This window comes from Octopus sinensis, linkage group LG20, assembly GCF_006345805.1.
Source record: "Octopus sinensis linkage group LG20, ASM634580v1, whole genome shotgun sequence".
In the NCBI taxonomy this organism is placed as follows: Eukaryota; Metazoa; Mollusca; class Cephalopoda; order Octopoda; family Octopodidae; genus Octopus; species Octopus sinensis.
Window position 1 is genome coordinate 29714815 of NC_043016.1, and position 20000 is coordinate 29734814.

At 34.5% G+C, this 20000-nt stretch overlaps 1 protein-coding gene across 1 annotated transcript in view; it reads left to right on the top strand.

The window, feature by feature from the left end:
- Positions 1 to 20000, top strand: part of LOC115222506 (protein jagged-1b-like) — a gene marked incomplete at its 5' end in the record, with an annotated part of 23648 nt that overhangs the window by 658 nt on the left and 2990 nt on the right. The window contains 15 exons of the mRNA XM_029792737.2: positions 65 to 292; positions 952 to 998; positions 1891 to 2064; positions 3268 to 3418; positions 3889 to 4053; positions 5576 to 5689; positions 6946 to 7059; positions 8813 to 8926; positions 10904 to 11048; positions 12144 to 12229; positions 15093 to 15206; positions 15626 to 15750; positions 17182 to 17448; positions 18366 to 18497; positions 19285 to 19453. Coding sequence (XP_029648597.2) covers positions 65 to 292; positions 952 to 998; positions 1891 to 2064; positions 3268 to 3418; positions 3889 to 4053; positions 5576 to 5689; positions 6946 to 7059; positions 8813 to 8926; positions 10904 to 11048; positions 12144 to 12229; positions 15093 to 15206; positions 15626 to 15750; positions 17182 to 17448; positions 18366 to 18497; positions 19285 to 19453 — 2145 coding nt within the window. The remainder of the gene's footprint in view (positions 1 to 64; positions 293 to 951; positions 999 to 1890; positions 2065 to 3267; positions 3419 to 3888; positions 4054 to 5575; positions 5690 to 6945; positions 7060 to 8812; positions 8927 to 10903; positions 11049 to 12143; positions 12230 to 15092; positions 15207 to 15625; positions 15751 to 17181; positions 17449 to 18365; positions 18498 to 19284; positions 19454 to 20000) is intronic.

Sequence of the window (20000 nt, forward strand, 5' to 3'; positions counted from 1 at the left end):
AGTGGGCCTTGTGTTTAGTTTAAAAAGAAATGAATATATTTATTGCATTAATCTAAATTAACAGATATTGACGAGTGTGCATCAAACCCATGCATGAATAATGGCTGGTGTGAAGATCAAGTTAATGGATACAAATGCCATTGTCGTCCTGGCTGGCAAGGGGCTCAGTGCCAGCTAGATGTCGATGAATGCAAAGACAGCACCTGTGTGAATGCAATCTACTGTCGGAATCTTCAAGGTAGCTATGAATGTCAGTGCCAGGCAGGTTGGACTGGGAAAAACTGTGATATGAGTAAGTATACATCTTGGACTGTTTCATCTTAGGAGTATTATCCAAAGCTAATAACCTTTTTTTTTTTGTACACTTGTGTGTATGGGGGGGTACTTGCATGTGTGTACATGTGTGTGAGTATATTTATGTGTCCGTGTCTATTTGTGTGTGTGAGCATGTGTGCATGCGAGTGTGTTTGTGCGTGTGCGACTGTATGTATGTGTGTGCATGAGTGTTTGTATACATGTGTGTGTGTAGTGTGAGAGAGAGAGAGGGAGGGAGGGAGAGGGGCTGACTATGAGAATGAAAGAGAGAGAGAAAGAGCAGTTGTACTTATGCACTGGAGTTGTACATACATAAGTATTTAAATACTTGTTTGTGAAAACAGAATCTTAATTAATTATTTAATCTGCATTTCTAATTAAGATTTTTGGTGGTAAATTAATCAATGTATTAGTTCCCATTATTTTCCAATGTTACCTTATAAAGTATATTTCTAATAAATCTAAGTTGTTTTTTTTCGTTTTGCTTTTTTCTTTTTTCTTTCTTTTTTTTTGCTTGTGATGATGATGATGATAATGATAAATTCTCTTCCGTTGTCATTTCTTGCTCTTTTAGGCCAGATGACCACATATGGAATAAGCTTTCTAATATTCTCTCAACTGTTTCTTCTCTTGCAGACATCATTGATTGTGTTGGTCAGTGTCACAATGGTGCTACATGCGTTGTGAGTTTACATCTTGGCATTTTTATTTTTTAAATTTAAAAAATTTTTTGTTTCATATTTAATGCTCAGCACAGTGACTGTGGCTGTCATTGGTGTTTAACTCAGGGTGGTCACCTAAACAGTCATGCATGATGTAAGGCTTTCCAACTGGGACTATTCTGTCGAGTTTTTTTTTTCTAGGGGCATCCAAGAGTAGGTTGAGATTTTGCTGCTGTTTCTAGCAGTTCAAGAAGCAACTGCATTGTGGCTTCTTCATTGCATCAATAACAGTGAGGCTTATTGGGCTGGACTGTTGACCACATGGGCATGAGTTCAAACCTCTTCTAATGCACCCTTCATGAATGAGTGTCAGTCTCTTTGTTCCAGTTTACCTGGCTAAACAAAATAAAAAAGTAAATAAATAGAAGCAGGTCCCACATTTCCTGTTTGACCATAAAGTGATAAGAAGGACAGCTTATATATATATATATATTGTTTTTGTATCTGGTTTGCAAGATTCTTCATGTAAATTCATGCATTGAAACAAATTTTGTTGCATCTGGGGAGAGTCATATTGTCTTAATGGCTTAAAACACACTCACTGGTTCCATTTCCACTCATTATATTTTTTCTTCCAAAATTTTCATTACTTTTGCATCCTTGTCAATGGATGTTGACTCTGTCCATTATTGAAGCTGCATTTACATATATATATATATATATATATATAGATAGATATAGATAGATAGCTATATATTTATATATGATAATGAAGGTGGCTAGGTGGCTATCTGCAATATAAAATCAAAAAGCAAAAATTCAATTGCCACTAATTGTATGTCTGTATGTATGTATATATGTATTTATAAATGTATATATGTATCTATATGTGTAACGTTGTTGTTGTTTGTAGAACCTTGTGAATGATTACCGTTGTCAGTGCAGACCAGGCTTTACAGGGCGGCACTGTGATGCAGCGATAAATGGGTGCCATAGCCTACCTTGTCTAAATGGAGGTGTATGTCACGACCTTAACGATGGCTTCAGGTGTGAGTGTCCCTCAGGCTATGTTGGTTTGCAGTGTCAGGTAGGTGCCATCTTCTAACTCTAGTCTACTCACAAACAATCTTCTTGTACCTTTATACACACAAGCGCTCAGCCATGAGTGATGGTGGTGGTCATGGCAGCAGCTGTTGTTGTTTCATGGACATTCATCTTAGTTTGTGTCAAGCCTCACCAGAAATGTTCAATAAAGATCTCAATGAATTGTTAAAAGAAAGCATCTTGATTTTTGTATCTGGTTTGTAAGATCTGTTATTTGAATTCATGTATTGAAACAAATTTTATTGTGTCTAAGGGGAGCCATTTTGCCAATATAATTAACACAAACACTGGTTCAGTTTCATTCCTTCATTTGTCAATTGGTTAAATAACCAACTAACTAATTGATTACTTAATTTGTTTTGTCTTTGTTTGTGAAAGAATCTTTCATTGCTACCTGCAACCTATTGAACAGGACCAGTGCATGTGTTAATTATATTTGCATAATGTCTCTCCGTAGACACAACAAGAGGCATATCTTGATTTATTGAAGAAATTGAAGAATAGGAAGAATGGAAAATACGAAAGAGAGAGCTGGAGACTTGTGGGGATCTTAAATTAGAGGGATCTAAACTAATGAAGATTGATAAGAATTTGCTTGAAAAAGATTATTACAGAAATCTGTCTAATTCACTTCATCATTAACTCTTTTGATATCGACCTGCTTGAGATCAGCTCTGTTTCTATGAGACAACATCCTTGTTTTAAAGTCATCTAAGTTAAAAGTTCCTTCTATCAAAATTTTGTCTTTAATTTATGTTCCAAACACCAACTTGATAATGACAAAGTTAATTTATAAAATTCTTCATTATTTTCATAATTAATTGAAATAATAACACGATATTTCAACAAATATGGTAACAAAAGGCTTAAAGTGATCTAGATAAAAACCTATCAAAATATCATGTTATGTTCCAAACTCCAACTTGATAATAAGAAAGTTATTTTATTAAATTCTTTATCTTCAAAATCAATTAAAATGAAAAGCAGTGTATTTCAATTGAAATATGGTAAAGATTAAGGATATAATTTTAGAATCTGTGGATATTTTTCTGTTGTAATGAGTGTCTTTGATTATTTACTTCTGTTTTTTTTTTATTTCTAAACCAAATAATGCTATTCTTTGTAAATATAAATTCTTTAAAAACCAAAATGAATTCATACAATATTACTTTATTTCTATTACTAGATTGCTATCAATTTGTGCCAACAAAACCCTTGCAGATCTGGTTCTACATGTTATGATATGCGAGGAGATTTCTACTGCCATTGTCAGCCTGGTTTTGAAGGAAAAACTTGTGAAAAAAAGAAGAAAATTTGTCCAAATGGTTCTTGTGAAGGTTAGCTTCAAGTTTGTCCATTTCTTCTACTTGCCATTATCTTCCATTCAGGTCATGGTTTCCCATTTAAAAGCCAACCATTTTTTTCCCCAAATATATTGTACTTCATATTCAAGGCTCTGATGAAGCTATGATGCATTATTCAAACACTCGTCTAATCTTTCCACTGTAGTAGAAACAGCTGTAAGCTATTGTATTTCATAAGATTATCATTTATTCCTTTGTCATCTTTCTTGTGTGTGTGTGTGTGTGTGTGTGTGTGAGTGTGTGTGTATGTGTGTGTGAGTGAGTGTGTGTGTGTGTGTGTGTGTGTGTGTTAGGTTCAGAAAATTTTATAAAAATACTTAGTAACTTTGTGGTGTTGGTGGTGGCAGTAAGAAACATGGTGGTGCTGATTGATGGTTCAAATAAAACTTTAAAAACCGGTCATTTCAAAAATTATTATTTCTTGTTCACCTGTTTATCAACAGTTATTGACCAATGTACCATAACTGTTCCGTCCAACCGAACTAGTGGGGAGGTGCGTTCAATATCATCCAACATCTGTGGTAAACATGGAATTTGTCGAAGCCAGGCTGGAAGTCGTTTTGTATGTGAATGCCAGTCAGGCTACCAGGGAACATATTGTCATGAAAGTAAGACATCAGAATTTTTTAAATATTTCTTTTTTTTTTCTTTTTTTCTTTATTTGCTGGTTTATGTCTTCACATTGTTTGTTGCATAGATTTATATGTAATAGTTTATTTGTCCAAACAGTTGTTTTCCACAACTGAATGTTTTTGCTATGATTAAGCCATTTAGTGGTGAAGTAGCAAGATAAATCTTTGTCTTTCAAGCAGTCGGAGCTAACAGAGTTATGGGCCTTGTTCAGTGTGTATAACATGTGTAAAGCTCAACAATGCAGCCTATGGTTCAGTCCCACTACATGGTACCTTGGGCAAGTACCTTCTATAATAATCCTGAGCCAACCAAAGCCTTCTCAATGGATTTGGTACGTGGAAACTGAAAGAAACCTGACATGTGTGCAAGTTGTGTTTGTGAAGGCGGCAAGCTGAGTTCAAATTCCGCCGAGGTTGACTTTGCCTTTCATGGGTAGTGGTGGTGGTGGGGTCGATTAAATAAGTACCAGTTACACACTGGAGTCGATGTAATTGACTTAATCCCTTTGTCTGTCCTTGTTTGTGTGTATACATATACATATATATATATATATATCTTTCTCTCCCCTCTCTCTTTCTCTCTCATTTTAAAGTAGTTTTTTTTTTTTTTGTCTTTTAACTAAAAATTGAATAATACGTTTATATATTTGTTGTGCAAGATTTTTTATGTGAAATCGTGTGTTGAAACAGATATTGTTATATTTCGGAATGGTCATTTTGCTAGTTTAGCCAATAAAAACACACGCACTATATATTTGGTGTTATTTTGCTTCAGTGATATTTATTTTTTACTTTAATCTTAATCTTATTTCGGTCAGAGTTCTTTCGTCACACTCCTGTGACCGCATCACAGGAGTGTGACGAAAGAACTCTGGCCAAAATAAGATTAAGATTAATGTAAAAAATAAATAACACTGAAGCAAAGTAACACCAAATATATAGTGTGTGTGTTTTTATTGGCTAAACTGGCAAAATTTGCATTCCGAAATATAACAATAAAAATTGAATATTCATTGATAAGGAAGCCCTGTTCTGAAAAGTGGAGTTAGATTTCTTGCAAAACACTTTTTACCTGAGTCTTACCTAATGGCTTGACGAGACTTAAATAGGCTTTCAGGAGAAACTTGTGTTTGTGTGTATGCATGCATGCTTTTGTGTGTGTGTGGTTTTGATTCCCAGACTGGGCAGCGCCTCTGTGTTCTTGAGGAGGGGGTATTTTTTTCGTTTTGTTTTGCAATTACTTTGACATCTGACATGTGGCACACCACACCAAGCACCTGTACAAACAACACCAATTTGATTGAGGGGGATGGAGGGAAAGTGTGAACTTAATGTGCAGCACAAATATTGGAGCACTATTAGAAAATCACCTGTGCAGATTGTATTCAGCAAAAAATTTCAGAACCCACATCTGTTATCTACAAAAGGAAGGCCCACCTACCCAACCATTCAAAATTCCAAACATTTCTCTATTTCCGTTTCTATTTTCTAATTTCAGACATAAATGACTGCTTGCAAAATCCATGTCGTAACCATGGGACTTGCATTGATGGAGTACAATCTTACCGGTGTGTTTGTGCACCGGGATGGGAAGGTAGTAGCTGTAGCCGCAGTGAGTAACACTTTTTTTTTTATGATTTATTATTTATTATTTTTATATTATTTTTGGCTGGCAGAATCATTAGCATGCTGGGCAAAATGCTCAGTGGAATTTCATCCATCTTTACATTCTGAGTTCAAATTCTGCTGAGGTCAATTTTGCCTTACATCCATCATTTTGGGGTTGATAAAATAAGAACCACTTAAACACTGGAGTTGAACAAAATTTCAGGCCTTGTGCCTTTAATAGAAAGAATTATTTTTTAGAATAAAAAAGATTGGATTATCAGATAAATTAGTTACTTTTTTTTTTGTCCCATTTATCTTAATCCTTTCTTTCCAATATTATTTGAATTAACACGAAAAATATTTTTATTGTTTTTTGTTTTTGTGGAGCTCTATTCTTCTACAACTTTTGGATAAAGTTTTACTTCTTTTCAAACTGAGGTACCAAATAGAAAGAAAGCAAATTTATCTGATAACTCAATAATTATAAAAATAATACAATTTTATAGACTAATCATAAAAATTAAGAATATAAATTCATTATGTAAATCTAAATTTTAATAATTTGGATAAAACAAATTAAAACATTTGTAATAATGGCTGCCGTGTAACATCTAAAGTGTTGTTCTGCAGTTTAGAGGTTACGCTTAACCATGCAAACCCCTTCCAGTTTGAAAGAAGCTTTTCTGTGGTGTAAGAATCATATTTCTCTTTCAAGCCGATAAGGGAGTCACTACATGCTACAAAAGTAGCATCCAAATTTCCTCAGATAACACATTACCATCTGAGAAAAAGGAAGGATAAGAAAAATTTCCAATTAAATCATCTGTCCAGCCATCTGTTTTCTTCACCCACTATTACTGGATGGGTCATGGAAGTAGAGTCCTCAAGTACCTCTTTCTTCATAGGGTCCTATGAGAAGCAACCATCATTAGACTCTCCAGCTGGATTCCCAAATGTGACTGATTGAGATTATGGACATTATCCAACCATCTCTTTCTTGTTCGACCCCACAAATCAGAGAAATAGTTGCTCAAACTGTAGATACTTGTAGACCTCTGAGTTATATGCACCTTATCAAGTAACATTATTCCAAAATTTTAAGATATATATATATTATATATATATATATATATATATATATATAATATATATATATATATATATATATATATATATATATATGTATATTTATATATTTTTGTCTTGAGATATTTATTATAATATATTTATATATATGTTTTTGTCTTGAAATATTTCCAGACACCAATGATTGTAGTCCAAATCCTTGCCAAAATCATGGCATCTGCACTGACAGAATAAACGGTTTCCGCTGTGTGTGTCCCAAAGGATGGAAAGGGAAAACATGCAATTCAAGTAAGAGATTATTCTATTTTTTTTTGTTTCTTTTACTCATTTCAGTCATTTGACTGCAACCATGCTGGAGCACCGCCTTAAAGGGTTTTAGTAATAGAAATTGACCCCAGGACTTTTTTTTAAGCCTTGTACTTATTCTACTAGTCACTGTTTTGCTGAACTGCGAAATTACGGGGCAGGTAAGTATGCCAACGCTGGGGTTATCAAGCAGTGGTGGGGGACAAATGCAACCACAAAGATACAGACAGATATATACATACATACATACACACATACACACACACACACATATGTGATGGGCTTCTTTCAGTTTCCGTCTACCAAATCCACTTTACAAGGCTTTGGTCAGCCCGAAGCTATAGTAGAAAACACTTGCCCAAGGTGCCATGCAGAGGGACTGGGACTCAACCATGTGGTTGGGAGGCAAGAACTAATTTAACATGGTTTAATTAGTTCAATGATTAATTAATAGATATTACTGTTCAATGTTGCAATCTCTACATGAGTTAGTAGCATTTAAATGAGTCATATCCAACCCAAATATTCTACTCGTTTTAAATTCAAACCAGCCAAATTTGACATCTCATACCATTCTTGCATTATCATTCTAAAAATAGTGGCTTTAGGTACAGACATGGCCATGCAGTAAGAAGCTTGCTTCCCAACCACTTGGTTCCAGTTTCAGTCCCACTGTGTGGCACCTTGGAGAAGAATCTTCTACAAAACCTTTGGGCTGACCAAAGCCTTGTGAGTGGATTTGGTAGATGGAAACTGAAAAAAGCCTGTCGTGTGTGTCTTTATGCTTTTTGTTTGTATGTATGTGTGTATCATCATCATCATCATCATCATTTAACGTCCGCTTTCCATGCTAGCATGGGTTGGACGGTTCAACTGGGGTCTGGGGAGCCCGAAGGCTGCACCAGTCCAGTCAGATCTGGCAGTGTTTCTACAGCTGGATGCCCTTCCTAACGCCAACCACTCCGAGAGTGTAGTGGGTGATTTTATGTGCCACTGACACAGGTGCCAGACGAGGCTGGCAAACGGCCACGCTCGGATGGTGTTTTTTATGTGCCACCGACACAGGTGCCAGACGAGGCTGGCAGACGGCCACGCTCAGATGGTGTTTTTATGTGCCACCGACACAGGTGCCAGATGAGGCTGGCAAACGGCCACGATCGGATGGTGTATATATATATATATATATTTATACACACAGATACACACACACTGAAAAATGAAGGATCAAATATTTCTGAAGCCTGTGGGAGAAGAATCTATTTGTCTTTGATGCATAGAACTTTTTGGAAATAAAAGATTTAAGAGATTTTCACAGAAATCTCATTAATGGTGCTTGTGCAAAGAGATTACTGTGATGGTCTTTGAGATATACTTCACTGCAAAAGGAAATAAATGAAAATGGTACATGTCTTATATGGTGAAATTATACTCTTTTGCATTTGAAGTTTATGATTGTTATTAATTATTATTATTATTATTATTAGCGTGTCAGACAAAATGCTTGGCAGCATTTCATCCATTTTTGTGTTCTAAGTTCAAATTCTGCCGAGGTCAACTTTGCCATTCATCCTTTCAGGGTTGATGAAATAAGGGTCAGTGAAACACTGGCGTCCATGTAATCGACTAGTCCCCTTCTCCAACTGTTATTGTTGTTATTACTACTACTACTACTACTACTGCTGCTGCTACTATTACTACTATTGAATATTTTTGTTCTTTCTTTGTTATTTTACAGAAGTGAGTCAGTGTGATCGTTTTACATGTTCCAACGGAGGAACTTGTCAGGATCGTGGCGCATCATTTCAATGTCTCTGTCCAGATGGATTCTATGGCGATACCTGTCAAATAGGTAATTAAGCAAATTGACATGACTGCAGTTTTTTTACTAATTCGTTGCATTACTGTAACAAAAAAAAAAGTCAGAACATTTCACTCAAGAAGAAATATTTACACACACATATGCAGAAGTATATATACATACACATTTTTGTTTTTGTGTGTGTATGTATATATATATATATATATATTAGAAGAAATAAGGTACTCAGAAATGTGGATGGTTTTACATGTAAATGTAAAACCATCCAGATTTCTGAGTACCTTATTTCTTCTAATATATAATGCCTTTATATCACCTCCAAACCTTCTTATATATATATATGTGTGTGTGTATATATATATATATATATATATATATGTGTGTGTGTGTGTGTGTGTGTGTGTGTATATATATATAAATATACACATACATACATTTTTTAAATTTGTTTATGGGAAACATTTTGCACATGCATATAAAGCTCCCATTCCATTATGCCAGCCACAGTCAAATGATGCTGACTGGTGAACTAGTTTTTCAAGGTTGCATCAAGTTGTATCAAGTTATAATGTGGGATACATGTAAATTATAATATCAAAAATAATCCTTGGACGAAATTTATAAACATTTATTTATATCGCTACATGTGTTTTCACAAATTACATGTCTCTTAAGATCGTAGTCTGTAATCCTGCGATAATTACAGTGTAGTCTGTAGTATCCGTGAACATCCAGTTGATCATTGCCATTGGTTCATTTCTTCAGGTGGAATTTGTGGAAGCATATGTAGCGATGCATTAAATGTTTACAAATTCCACCCAAGGATTATTGTTATTATTAACATATATGAGAGAGATATGGTGATGAAAACAGGAAAAATAGAACTCAAAATATGAATATATTAATATTTTTAGCAGAAGCAAGAGAGTAATTCAAGGTTTGTGAGTTTCGTGCATTTGATAAATGCTAATGCATGAAACACTCGGATCTTGAGTCATTCTGTTGCTTTTGCTAAATATTGATAAGAATCTATCTATCTATCTATCTATCTCTCTCTCTCTCTCTCTCTCTCTCTCTATATATATATATATATATATATATATATATATGTATGTATGTATATGTATTTTTAACTAATTTGTAATATTTTCCTTGTTTCTAGTCACTATGATGTTGAAAATGATAAATTACATAAGGAAAGATTAATGTTAAAATACAAAATATTAATCTTGTGCATTATTTACAGATTAGGTATTAATTGATATAAAAATTTATTCTGGTTTTTTTTGTATCCATTTTACCATACTAGCATTTGTTGGGGCATCACAGCCAGAAGCCCTTCCTGTTACAAAACCCTTCACTGTTGTGAATATACAGTGTGTTCATCATTGATTGAAACAAAGACAGTGTATTTCAACAGAAATATGGTAACAGAAGAGTTAATTACTCCCATATAGGGTGTGTGGAGACACATGGCCTAGTGGTTAGAGCAGTGGACTCATGGTCGAGGGATCATGGGTTCGAATCTCAGACTAGGTGATGTGTGTGTTTATGAGCGAAACACTTAAGTTCCATGTGGCTCTGGCAGAAAGTAACGGCAAACTTCTGCTGACTCTTCCGCTACAACTTTCTCTCATTTTTTCCTCCTGCATCTAGCAGCTCACCTGTGATAGATCGGTGTCCCATCCAGGTGGGGAACCTATATACCAATGAAACTGGGAAACCGGCCCTTATGAGCCAGGTATGGCTCAAGAAGGGACAAACAACAACAATGTAGGGTTGCAATTAATACTAATGAGATACTAGTTACTACAACAATAAGGAAAACTTTTTGGAAACTCTTTCTTAAGTTACTAAATTCCTTCCAAATTCTTGACTATTTAAGAAAATCTTTTGAAATAAATGACCCAAGCATATTTGTTAAAAATATAGACACAAAATGTTAAACAATATTGAATTTTAATTTTTTGTTTTTGTTAAAAAATTATTTAAAATTTTCTTTCAAAGCTTCTTGGCACAGCTGTGATTCAAACCCTTGTCAGAATGGAGGAACCTGTGTCAATTCTGGCGACAGCTTCACTTGTTTTTGTAAGGAGGGATTTGAAGGCAATGTCTGTGAGCAGAACATTAATGATTGCTACCCGTTTCCTTGGTAACTATGCCATATTATTATTATTATTATTATTATTATTATTATTATTATTATTATTATTATTATTATTATTGAGTGAGAGAGCAGTGCATGCCATCTAAGTGACACTGGGGTAAAATATACAAAGCCCAGAATACCCATCATGACTACCCATCCGATAAGGGTACACTAGGCACATGCATCGCAACAATATGTGCGCGACAGGGTGATCTCATATCAAGATAAACAGTGCATGACCTTGCAAGTGGGGCCCAGTTAGAATTTTCTTCTGGTCGAGTAACCCATCCCGCTCAAAAGGTCCCTGAATAAGAGTTGTTTAAGGATGTTGAACGAAACACCCATGTTTCCAGAGGTGAATTATTCAAACCCCAAAAAATTCCTCTCATCACATGGCTATGATGCTCCTCCACTACTTCTGCTTGTGATCAGAGATGCACATATCGTCAGCCACTAAGGGACATTCTTAACTGGTTAAGGTCAAACAACTGACAAGCAAATCTGTGGTATTGAGCAGAATATTTGCTGTAGCTCATCTTTTATACCAAGACAAAACAATGTACATGATAACACTTCCAATCAGTTAAGATCAGAAGCCACGAGAACCACTGCTTGGTACTGCATCAGGGCATGCCATGAGAGCCACTGTCTGGTACTGAATCATTATTATTATTATTATTAATATTATTATTATTAGTATTATTATTATTATTATTATTATTCAAATTCCACTGAGGTTGACTTTGCCTTTCATCCTTTCAGGATCATTGAAATAAGTACCAGTTGATCACTGGGGTTGATATAATTGACTTATCTTCTAAACTAAAATTACTGGCTTTCTACCAAATTATTACCACTGCTAAGGTGGTGAACTGGCAGAATCATTGGCATGCCTGGTAAAATGCTTAACGGCATTTCATCCATTTTATATTCTGCGGTCAAATTCTGCCAAGGTCACCTTTTGCCTTTCATCCTTGATAAATTAAGTACTGGGATCAGTGTAATCAACTAGTCCCCTCCCTGCAAATTTCAGGCCTTGTGCCTTTAGTAGAAAGGATTATTATTATTATTATTGTTGTTGTTGTTTTTCCATTTCAGTTACAATGGTGCTCAGTGTATTGATGGTGTAAATTGGTACTTGTGTGACTGTAGCAAAGGCTTTGCTGGACCAGACTGCAGAATAAGTAAGCGTTTCATTCTACCAGCTGTTATTTCATCTTGCATAGGTTCTGTATTGGTTAATGATTCATATCACTTAATCAATGTATACCTGAGTATGTCTGTCTATATATTTGTGTTTATAAGGCGGTGAGCTGGCAGAAACATTAGCACACCGGGCGAAATGCATTGCCATATTTCGTCTGTCGTTACGTTCCTAGTTCAAGTTCTGCTGAGGTCAACTTTGCCTTTCATCCTTTCGGGGTTGATAAATTAAGTACCAGTTACGCACTGGGGTCGATGTAATCGACTTAATCCGTTTGTCTGTCCTTGTTTGTCCCCTCTGTGTTTAACCCCTTGTGGGTAGTAAAGAAATATATATATTTGTGTTTATGTTTAGGTGTTAAAACCCTTTTGGTTCTAGCTTGCCAGAGAGTGCCCTTGGTTTTACAATACAGGATTTGTTTTAAGTGATCTAAATTAAAATTTCATGATGATTTATGTTCTAAACACCAGCCTAATAATAAAAAAGTTTATCTTACTGTACTCTACATTATTTTCAAATTCAGTTGTGAGAGAGAGAGAGAGGCAGGTTATGTCAACTGAAATATGGTAACAAAAAGGTTAAAGTGATCTAAATCAAATCCTTCTATCAAAATTTCATGTTAATTTTATATTCCAAACTAACACCAGCTCAATAATGACTGACAAAGTTATTTTATAAAATTCTTCACCATTTTCGAAATTAATTGAGACAAAGATAGCGTATTTCAATAGAAATTTGGTAACAAATACAAGGCGTTGAGCTGGCAGAAACGTTAGCACGCTGGGTGAAATGCTTAGCAGTATTTCGTCTGCTACTACGTTTTGAGTTCAAATTCCGCTAAGGACGACTTTGCCCTTCATCTTTTGGGGTCAATTCAATAAGTACCAGTTACGCACTGGGATTGACATAATCGACTTAATCCGTTTGTCTGTCCTTGTTTGTCCCCTCTGTGTGTAGCCCCTTGTGGGCACTAAAGAAATAAGAAATTTGGTAACAATAAGGTAATTAAAGTGATCTAAATTAAAATCTAGCATCAAAATTTCATGTTAATTTATGTTCTAATCACCAGCCTGATAATAACAGTTATTCTATTAAATTCTATTAAAATATGAAAAAATCAACGAAAATACACATTGCAAATAAAAAAGGCTTTTTATGAAAGGTAATGACAGATATATACATTTAGATGGACTGAGGTAGTAATAAAAGTCATTATTATGAGATGATTATAAGATGATTATATAACCGTCCAACCCATGCTAGCATGGAAAACGGACGCTAAACGATGATGATGATGATGATGATGATGATGATGATATATATATATGTATATATATATATATATATATATATATATAATATATATATATATATATATATACGTTTAAATATTTGTTGTGCAAGATTTTTTATGTGAAGTCGTGTGTTGAAACAGATATTGTTGTATTTAGGAATGGTCATTTTGCCAGTTTAGCCAATAAAAACACACGCACTATATATTTGGTGTTACTTTGCTTTAGTCTTATTTATTTTTTACATTAATCTTAATCTTATTTCGGCCATAAGATTAAGATTAAGATTAATGTAAAAAATAAATAACACTGAAGCAAAGTAACACCAAATATATAGTGCGTGTGTTTTTATTGGCTAAACTGGCAAAATTACCATTCCTAAATACAACAATATATATATATATATATATTTATATATATATATATATATATATATATATATATGCAGTTAAATCTATGTCCAGTCATATAGTGACCAGACATAGACTTAACTACATAAATACATTACTACTTTATGTTTTAGAGTGTGCTGCTTTTTGGGTATATGATACATTGACAATATACTGACGAGCGAAAGCAAAACCTGTTGACAAACACAATACACTTTCACTTATAAAATATATTAAAACTATGTGAACTGTGTGCATTTTCCTTCTTCTATTTTATATATATTTTTTTGTATTACAACTCACCATGTGGAGGATAATTGAAATTCTTCTCCTCCCCTTTCGTTACTATATATATATATATATATATGTATGTGTGTGTGTTTATATATATATGTTTATATATCAATAATGACAAAAGAACGAGAGTTACATAATTAATCATTAAGCATAAGTATAATGAGTTCTCACAGTTGGTTCTTGGCATTTCTATAGCGCTAAGCAGAATTGTGATATATAATACACATACATGCACACGTAAATGTGCATGGGTGTGAGGTCCTCTTTGCATCGCTAACTAATCTCTGTTTGTTACACATCAATTTCGGCTTTTATGCACTTGAAGAGAGTTGAAGGAAATTCGTGTGTGGTGTATGTGTGTACCTGTATATCTATCTGTGGGAAATCTGTTGTCAGATGAAGTAAGAGCGTCTTACTTATTCCACCTGTTTGTCCTTGACACTAACCTAGTTTACGTCATTTGTACTGTTAGTTGTCTCCTCTTGATCATATTGTTCCCAGTTCTGACTTCTGGCTTGATCTGCCCCTCCCCTTCGCCACCAGCACCACCACCATGCTGCTGCTGGTGACTACTCTTTACCACAGTACTTCTGTCAGCCAAGTCAACCATGACTACATATCCTATTCACTCACATTTGCATGAGTGCACACTGACACACACACACACCACCACCACCACACACACTACACTATTCTTATATACATTATGAAAGCTATATAAAATATATATATGCATGTGTATCTGCGTGTGTGTGTATATATATATATATTATATATATATATATATTTACAGGAATGTAAAAACGGTGCTGTATATAAAAAACATTTTAGAGTAACATAATAACTCATATTTTTGAAATTGCAGATATACAAGAATGTACTTCGAATCCATGTGCTTTTGGCAGTACTTGCATTGATGAGATTGGTAGCTATAAATGTATTTGTCCTCCCGGAAGAACTGGAAATCAATGTGAAAATGGTTAGTCATGTATCTATGTAAACTTGTTAATTAATCAAAATTAAATTTCTGTTGTATTTAAATCAATCCTTTAGCATTTAAACTGACCATATCTGGCCAAAAATATTCTACCTGTTTCGTGTTCCTACTGACCAGATTCAGCCTCTCACCAACCCCGTAATGTTCTTTTGAAACTAAACGACCACATCATTGAAATCTCAAAGCTATGAGATAATGTATGATTAATTCAAAACAATATGAACAAATAAGCATTACATCTGACAGAATAATGTAATGCTAAAGGCTAAAACATATACCTATATAAACAGGTTCTGGTGGGTCTAAGGATTAACATATCTTTTTGGTTACAAGAGCCTGTCTTAATTCCAATAAAACATTTGGTAACTCTTTCATTTTTTTCTTTTCTGTTATATTTTCAGTTATTGGACATTTGCCTTCTCCTAATTCCTGTATTTTCAAACAACATGCCTACTCTGACAAAAGCTCATGGAAACATGAGTGCAATTCTTGTCATTGCAACGACGGTCGCGTTCATTGTACAAAGGTAAGGAATTTATCCTGTAAACCCAGCAAGTTGTTGTTACATATTAGTTCTACTGCTGCTGTTGTTGTTGTTTAGCACCACAAGTCAATCCTGATCTTTGGTAAAAGACATTCCAGCCATGACCCTCCTATCTTTTTCCCTTGCTCATAGAGTACTCTAAACCAGTGCTTCTCAAACTATCTAATGTGGCATACTGGCAGGTTTTTTTTCCAATGTGCCAGCAACTGGTAATATTTCTTAGTAATATATTAATTTATACTGGAAACAATATATATAAAAACAACACTGAACACCTTTTTGATCTTCATGTGTCTAACACACGTGGACATGCCTACAAAGTCAGAAAACAACACAGCTCCCATGACTTTCGGAAACATTTTTTCACGCTCAGAGTTGCTGAAGCATGGAACAAACTGCCTGCGTCAGTTGTTGACTGCCATGACACTGCATCCTTTAAGGCCCTCATGCTTTCCGAAATCCGCCGAAACTACACCTGATTATACATACACTTTAGATGAGTTGTAGTGCACCTGAGCACTGTACACAATGTTTTTTTTCATTATTATTATTATTATTATTATTATTATTATTATTATAATGAATATAATAAAAATTGACAATTTTTTAAAAATCCATGCCAAATCAGACTAGAGCCTGGTACAGCTTTCCAGCATGCCAGCCCAGTCAAACCATCCAACCCATGCATGGTCAACAGATGTTAAATGATGATAATGTATATATATAAAAGTTCCCCTTCAATCATGAATGACCATGGGATTGCACCTAGAAAGTTCCCTTCTGCGGCACAAAGTTTGTTTATGGAAGATCAGAAGTTGTCCATGCATACCAGCCTCCCTTCTCCATGCCACCAGTGTTATCCAAGAGAAAGGCAAAGGCCAATACAGCTTGGTACCAGTGACATCACAACTCATTTCTACAGCTGAGTGAACTGGAAGAACATGAAATAAAGTGTCTTGCTCAAGAACACAACACACAGCTCAATATATATATATATATATATATATATATCTGTGTCTGTTATCATTTCCTTGTGAGGACATAGCAAAATAAATTGCAAGCATTACCATTGTGTGAGCAGTGTCATTCATTTCCAGTCTTCTGCAAGGTCATGTCCAGCAATAGGAAACAAGTGAAAGTTGGTGACAGGAAGAGCACCCAGTTGTGGAAAATCTCAACAAATTTCATCCAACCCTTGCAGGCATGGAAGAGAGGGAACATTAAAACAGTGATGATGATATAATTCATGCCATATTAATTGTAATTTAACTAGTATTGTGGCATTAATTATTATTATCATTAAAATATTTCTGGAATCATCCGGTCCATAATATTTTTTTCTTTTTCTTTTTTCTTTTGTTTTGTTTTGGTTTGTTTATGAATATTATCATTGGAATATTTCTATATTTGAAGGTTTGGTGCGGACCCAAAAACTGCTTGAGCCATCCAAATGTTTCTGAGCCAGTCGATATATGTGCACATGATGAAACGTGTGTTGTAAAAACAACACAGACATGCTTTACACCACCCTGCTTGCCTTGGGGTCACTGTAAACATATATCAAAGATTGAAGATTCTGCTCCCAGAGATATACAAACCAACTGTATACCAAATGAAGCAAAAATCAGTAATAACTGTGCAAAAATCAACCTTCTCTTTGACAAATCTCGGATGCCAAAAGTAAGTTGGAATTAAATTCTTCTCTGGGTAAAAATTCATATTACTCAATGACACTGCTGCCACTTCTGTTAGATTTTCATCTGTTGCTGATATTTCTGATATCATAACAGATGCTATCTCAGGATGAACACTGCAGTAAATTAAGATTTCACTAATATATCTGCTTTATGTATGATACACCTATTGCTATTTTAACCTAATACTCTTTCTGTTGCATGTTACAAATTATTATGGGGTTGATATAATTGATAAGTCTCCTTCTCTAAAATTTCAGGGCTTGTGCCTTTAGTAGAAAGGATTATTATTATTATTATTATTATTATTATTATTATTATTATTATTATTATTATTAGGGTGTGTGGCCTAATGGTTAGGTTGTTGCATTCACAATTGTGAGATTATGGTATCAATTCCTAGACCAGGTGATATGTTGTGTTCTTGGACAAAACACTTTGTCTCATGTTGTTGCTTTGCAATCATTTTTAACACCTGACATGTGGTCCGCCATGCATTTGAGTGGGCAATGTTTATTTAATGGAGAGAGTGAGTTAATTAATATACAGCACATACATTTGATTGCTATAAAACAAATCATTTGTGCCAGTCGTCAGGCAAAATATGAACACTTATACATCATCTTTGACTGGAGACTCCATCATCGTTGTTATGGCATTTACAACATGGTTTCAAGCTGGTTTTCAGGAATTTAAACACATCAGTTTTCAACAGACTTTTGCAATAGCTGAAAAGTTCTTTGAAAATCATGGTGACCAAATTCCTGAAAACTAAGTAATAAGAGGCACCAAAGGAAAATATGAAACTTTACAAAGAAATTTTTAAATTCTCATGTTGAATCTGAGTTTAGTAATTGTCTGTCTGTAGACCTGACTATTACAATTGATTCTTTTATTTTACAGGGCGTATCTGTTGGCAATATCTGCAATTCTCTTCGAGCCTTCCCCAAAGTGCAAGCTTATGCCAAGAAAGAAACGATTATTATTCTATGTGCTATCCAACTTCGAAGAGCTGACTCCATTGAAATCACACTGGTAAGTTAACTTTTGTTCCTATCTTTTATTTGTTTCGGTTAGTAGACTGTGCCCATGCTGGGGCACTGCCTTGAAGAATTTTTAGTCAAACGACTTAACTTCCTGGTACTTATTCTATTAGTCTCTTTTACTGAATCACTTAGTTATGGGTATGTGAACGCATCAACATTGGTTGTCAAGCAACAGTGACACACATACAATGAGCTTCTTACTGTTTTCATCTACCAATTCCACTCAGAAGGATTTGCTGGCCTGGGCAAGATCTTTTTGTTTTATTTTATTTATTCATTTATTCATTTTTGTAATGGAAAACTAGCTGTTGTGAACTGAATTTGCCCAAGTGGAAATGAAACAGTTTAGCGCTGATGCAGGTGAACTCAAAATATAAGGAACTGGAATGAACACAACATTGCACTTTGTGCTGCATTCTAACAGCTCTGGCAATCGTATGCTTGGTAATTACAATTGTTTGCAGGCGTGTTTATATCTGTGTGTGTGCCAAAAGTCATGTACCAAAACATGTGACATTCCTTATTACATTTATTATCATTCATTTTGTTCATCATGTACTTGAATACACATTACATGTGTATTCATCATAATTTTATTCAATTTTTAGAAAAATTGAACCTTGTCTTTCATAATTCCAAATCATATTGAACTTATTTGGCTCATGACTTTGGGCCCACTCCATATATCAAAATATCTGAGCAGTAGAGAGTGCACACTGTGAAATATATATTGTCTGCATAATATTAATTGCATTCTCTTTTCTTTAACGTTTCAGTCACTGGATATGAAGCACAATGATAATTCAGGAATCCTGATTTCTACCTTAAAAGATCTTGTTGAAGAAACGGCTAATGCTGTCAGTCAAAAACTTGTCAATAGCAGTGCCTTAAAAGCTGTCATCGATGTCCAGGTACAAACTAATATCATCCCCAAAAAACCTTCAGGTAATTTCAAAGGAATTTTCACCTTTGTTTGTTCTTATGTTATAAATTCTTATGTGAGTGGATATTTTGAGTTTATTGATGCCTGCTATTCTAATACTTAAAGAATAAAAAGTTTTGAATGGTACAACAATGTACTATAATATAGACAATGGGCTATTTACCTGTTGTAATTTAGTTATCCATGGTCTGATATGATGTTTCAGAATTACATTCCTTCTTCAGATATTCTTAAATAAGAATTATCTGTATTATAGTGCATTGTTGTACCATTCAAAACTTTTTATTCTTTACAAACAATATACAATGCTTCAAGCCAACTACAATACTCTCCTATCTAATACTTAGGCATTTAAACCAGCCATATCTGGCCATTTTTCAGCCTCTCACGCCTACCCTGCGATGTCATACTAAAAATGATGCAAGCACATCATCAAAATCTCAATGTAAAAACAAATAAAGCATGATTAATTCAAAACAATGCGCATTCATAAGGATAAAATTTAATTTAATAAATATATTCTCAGACGAATTCATATTTCAACAAAAT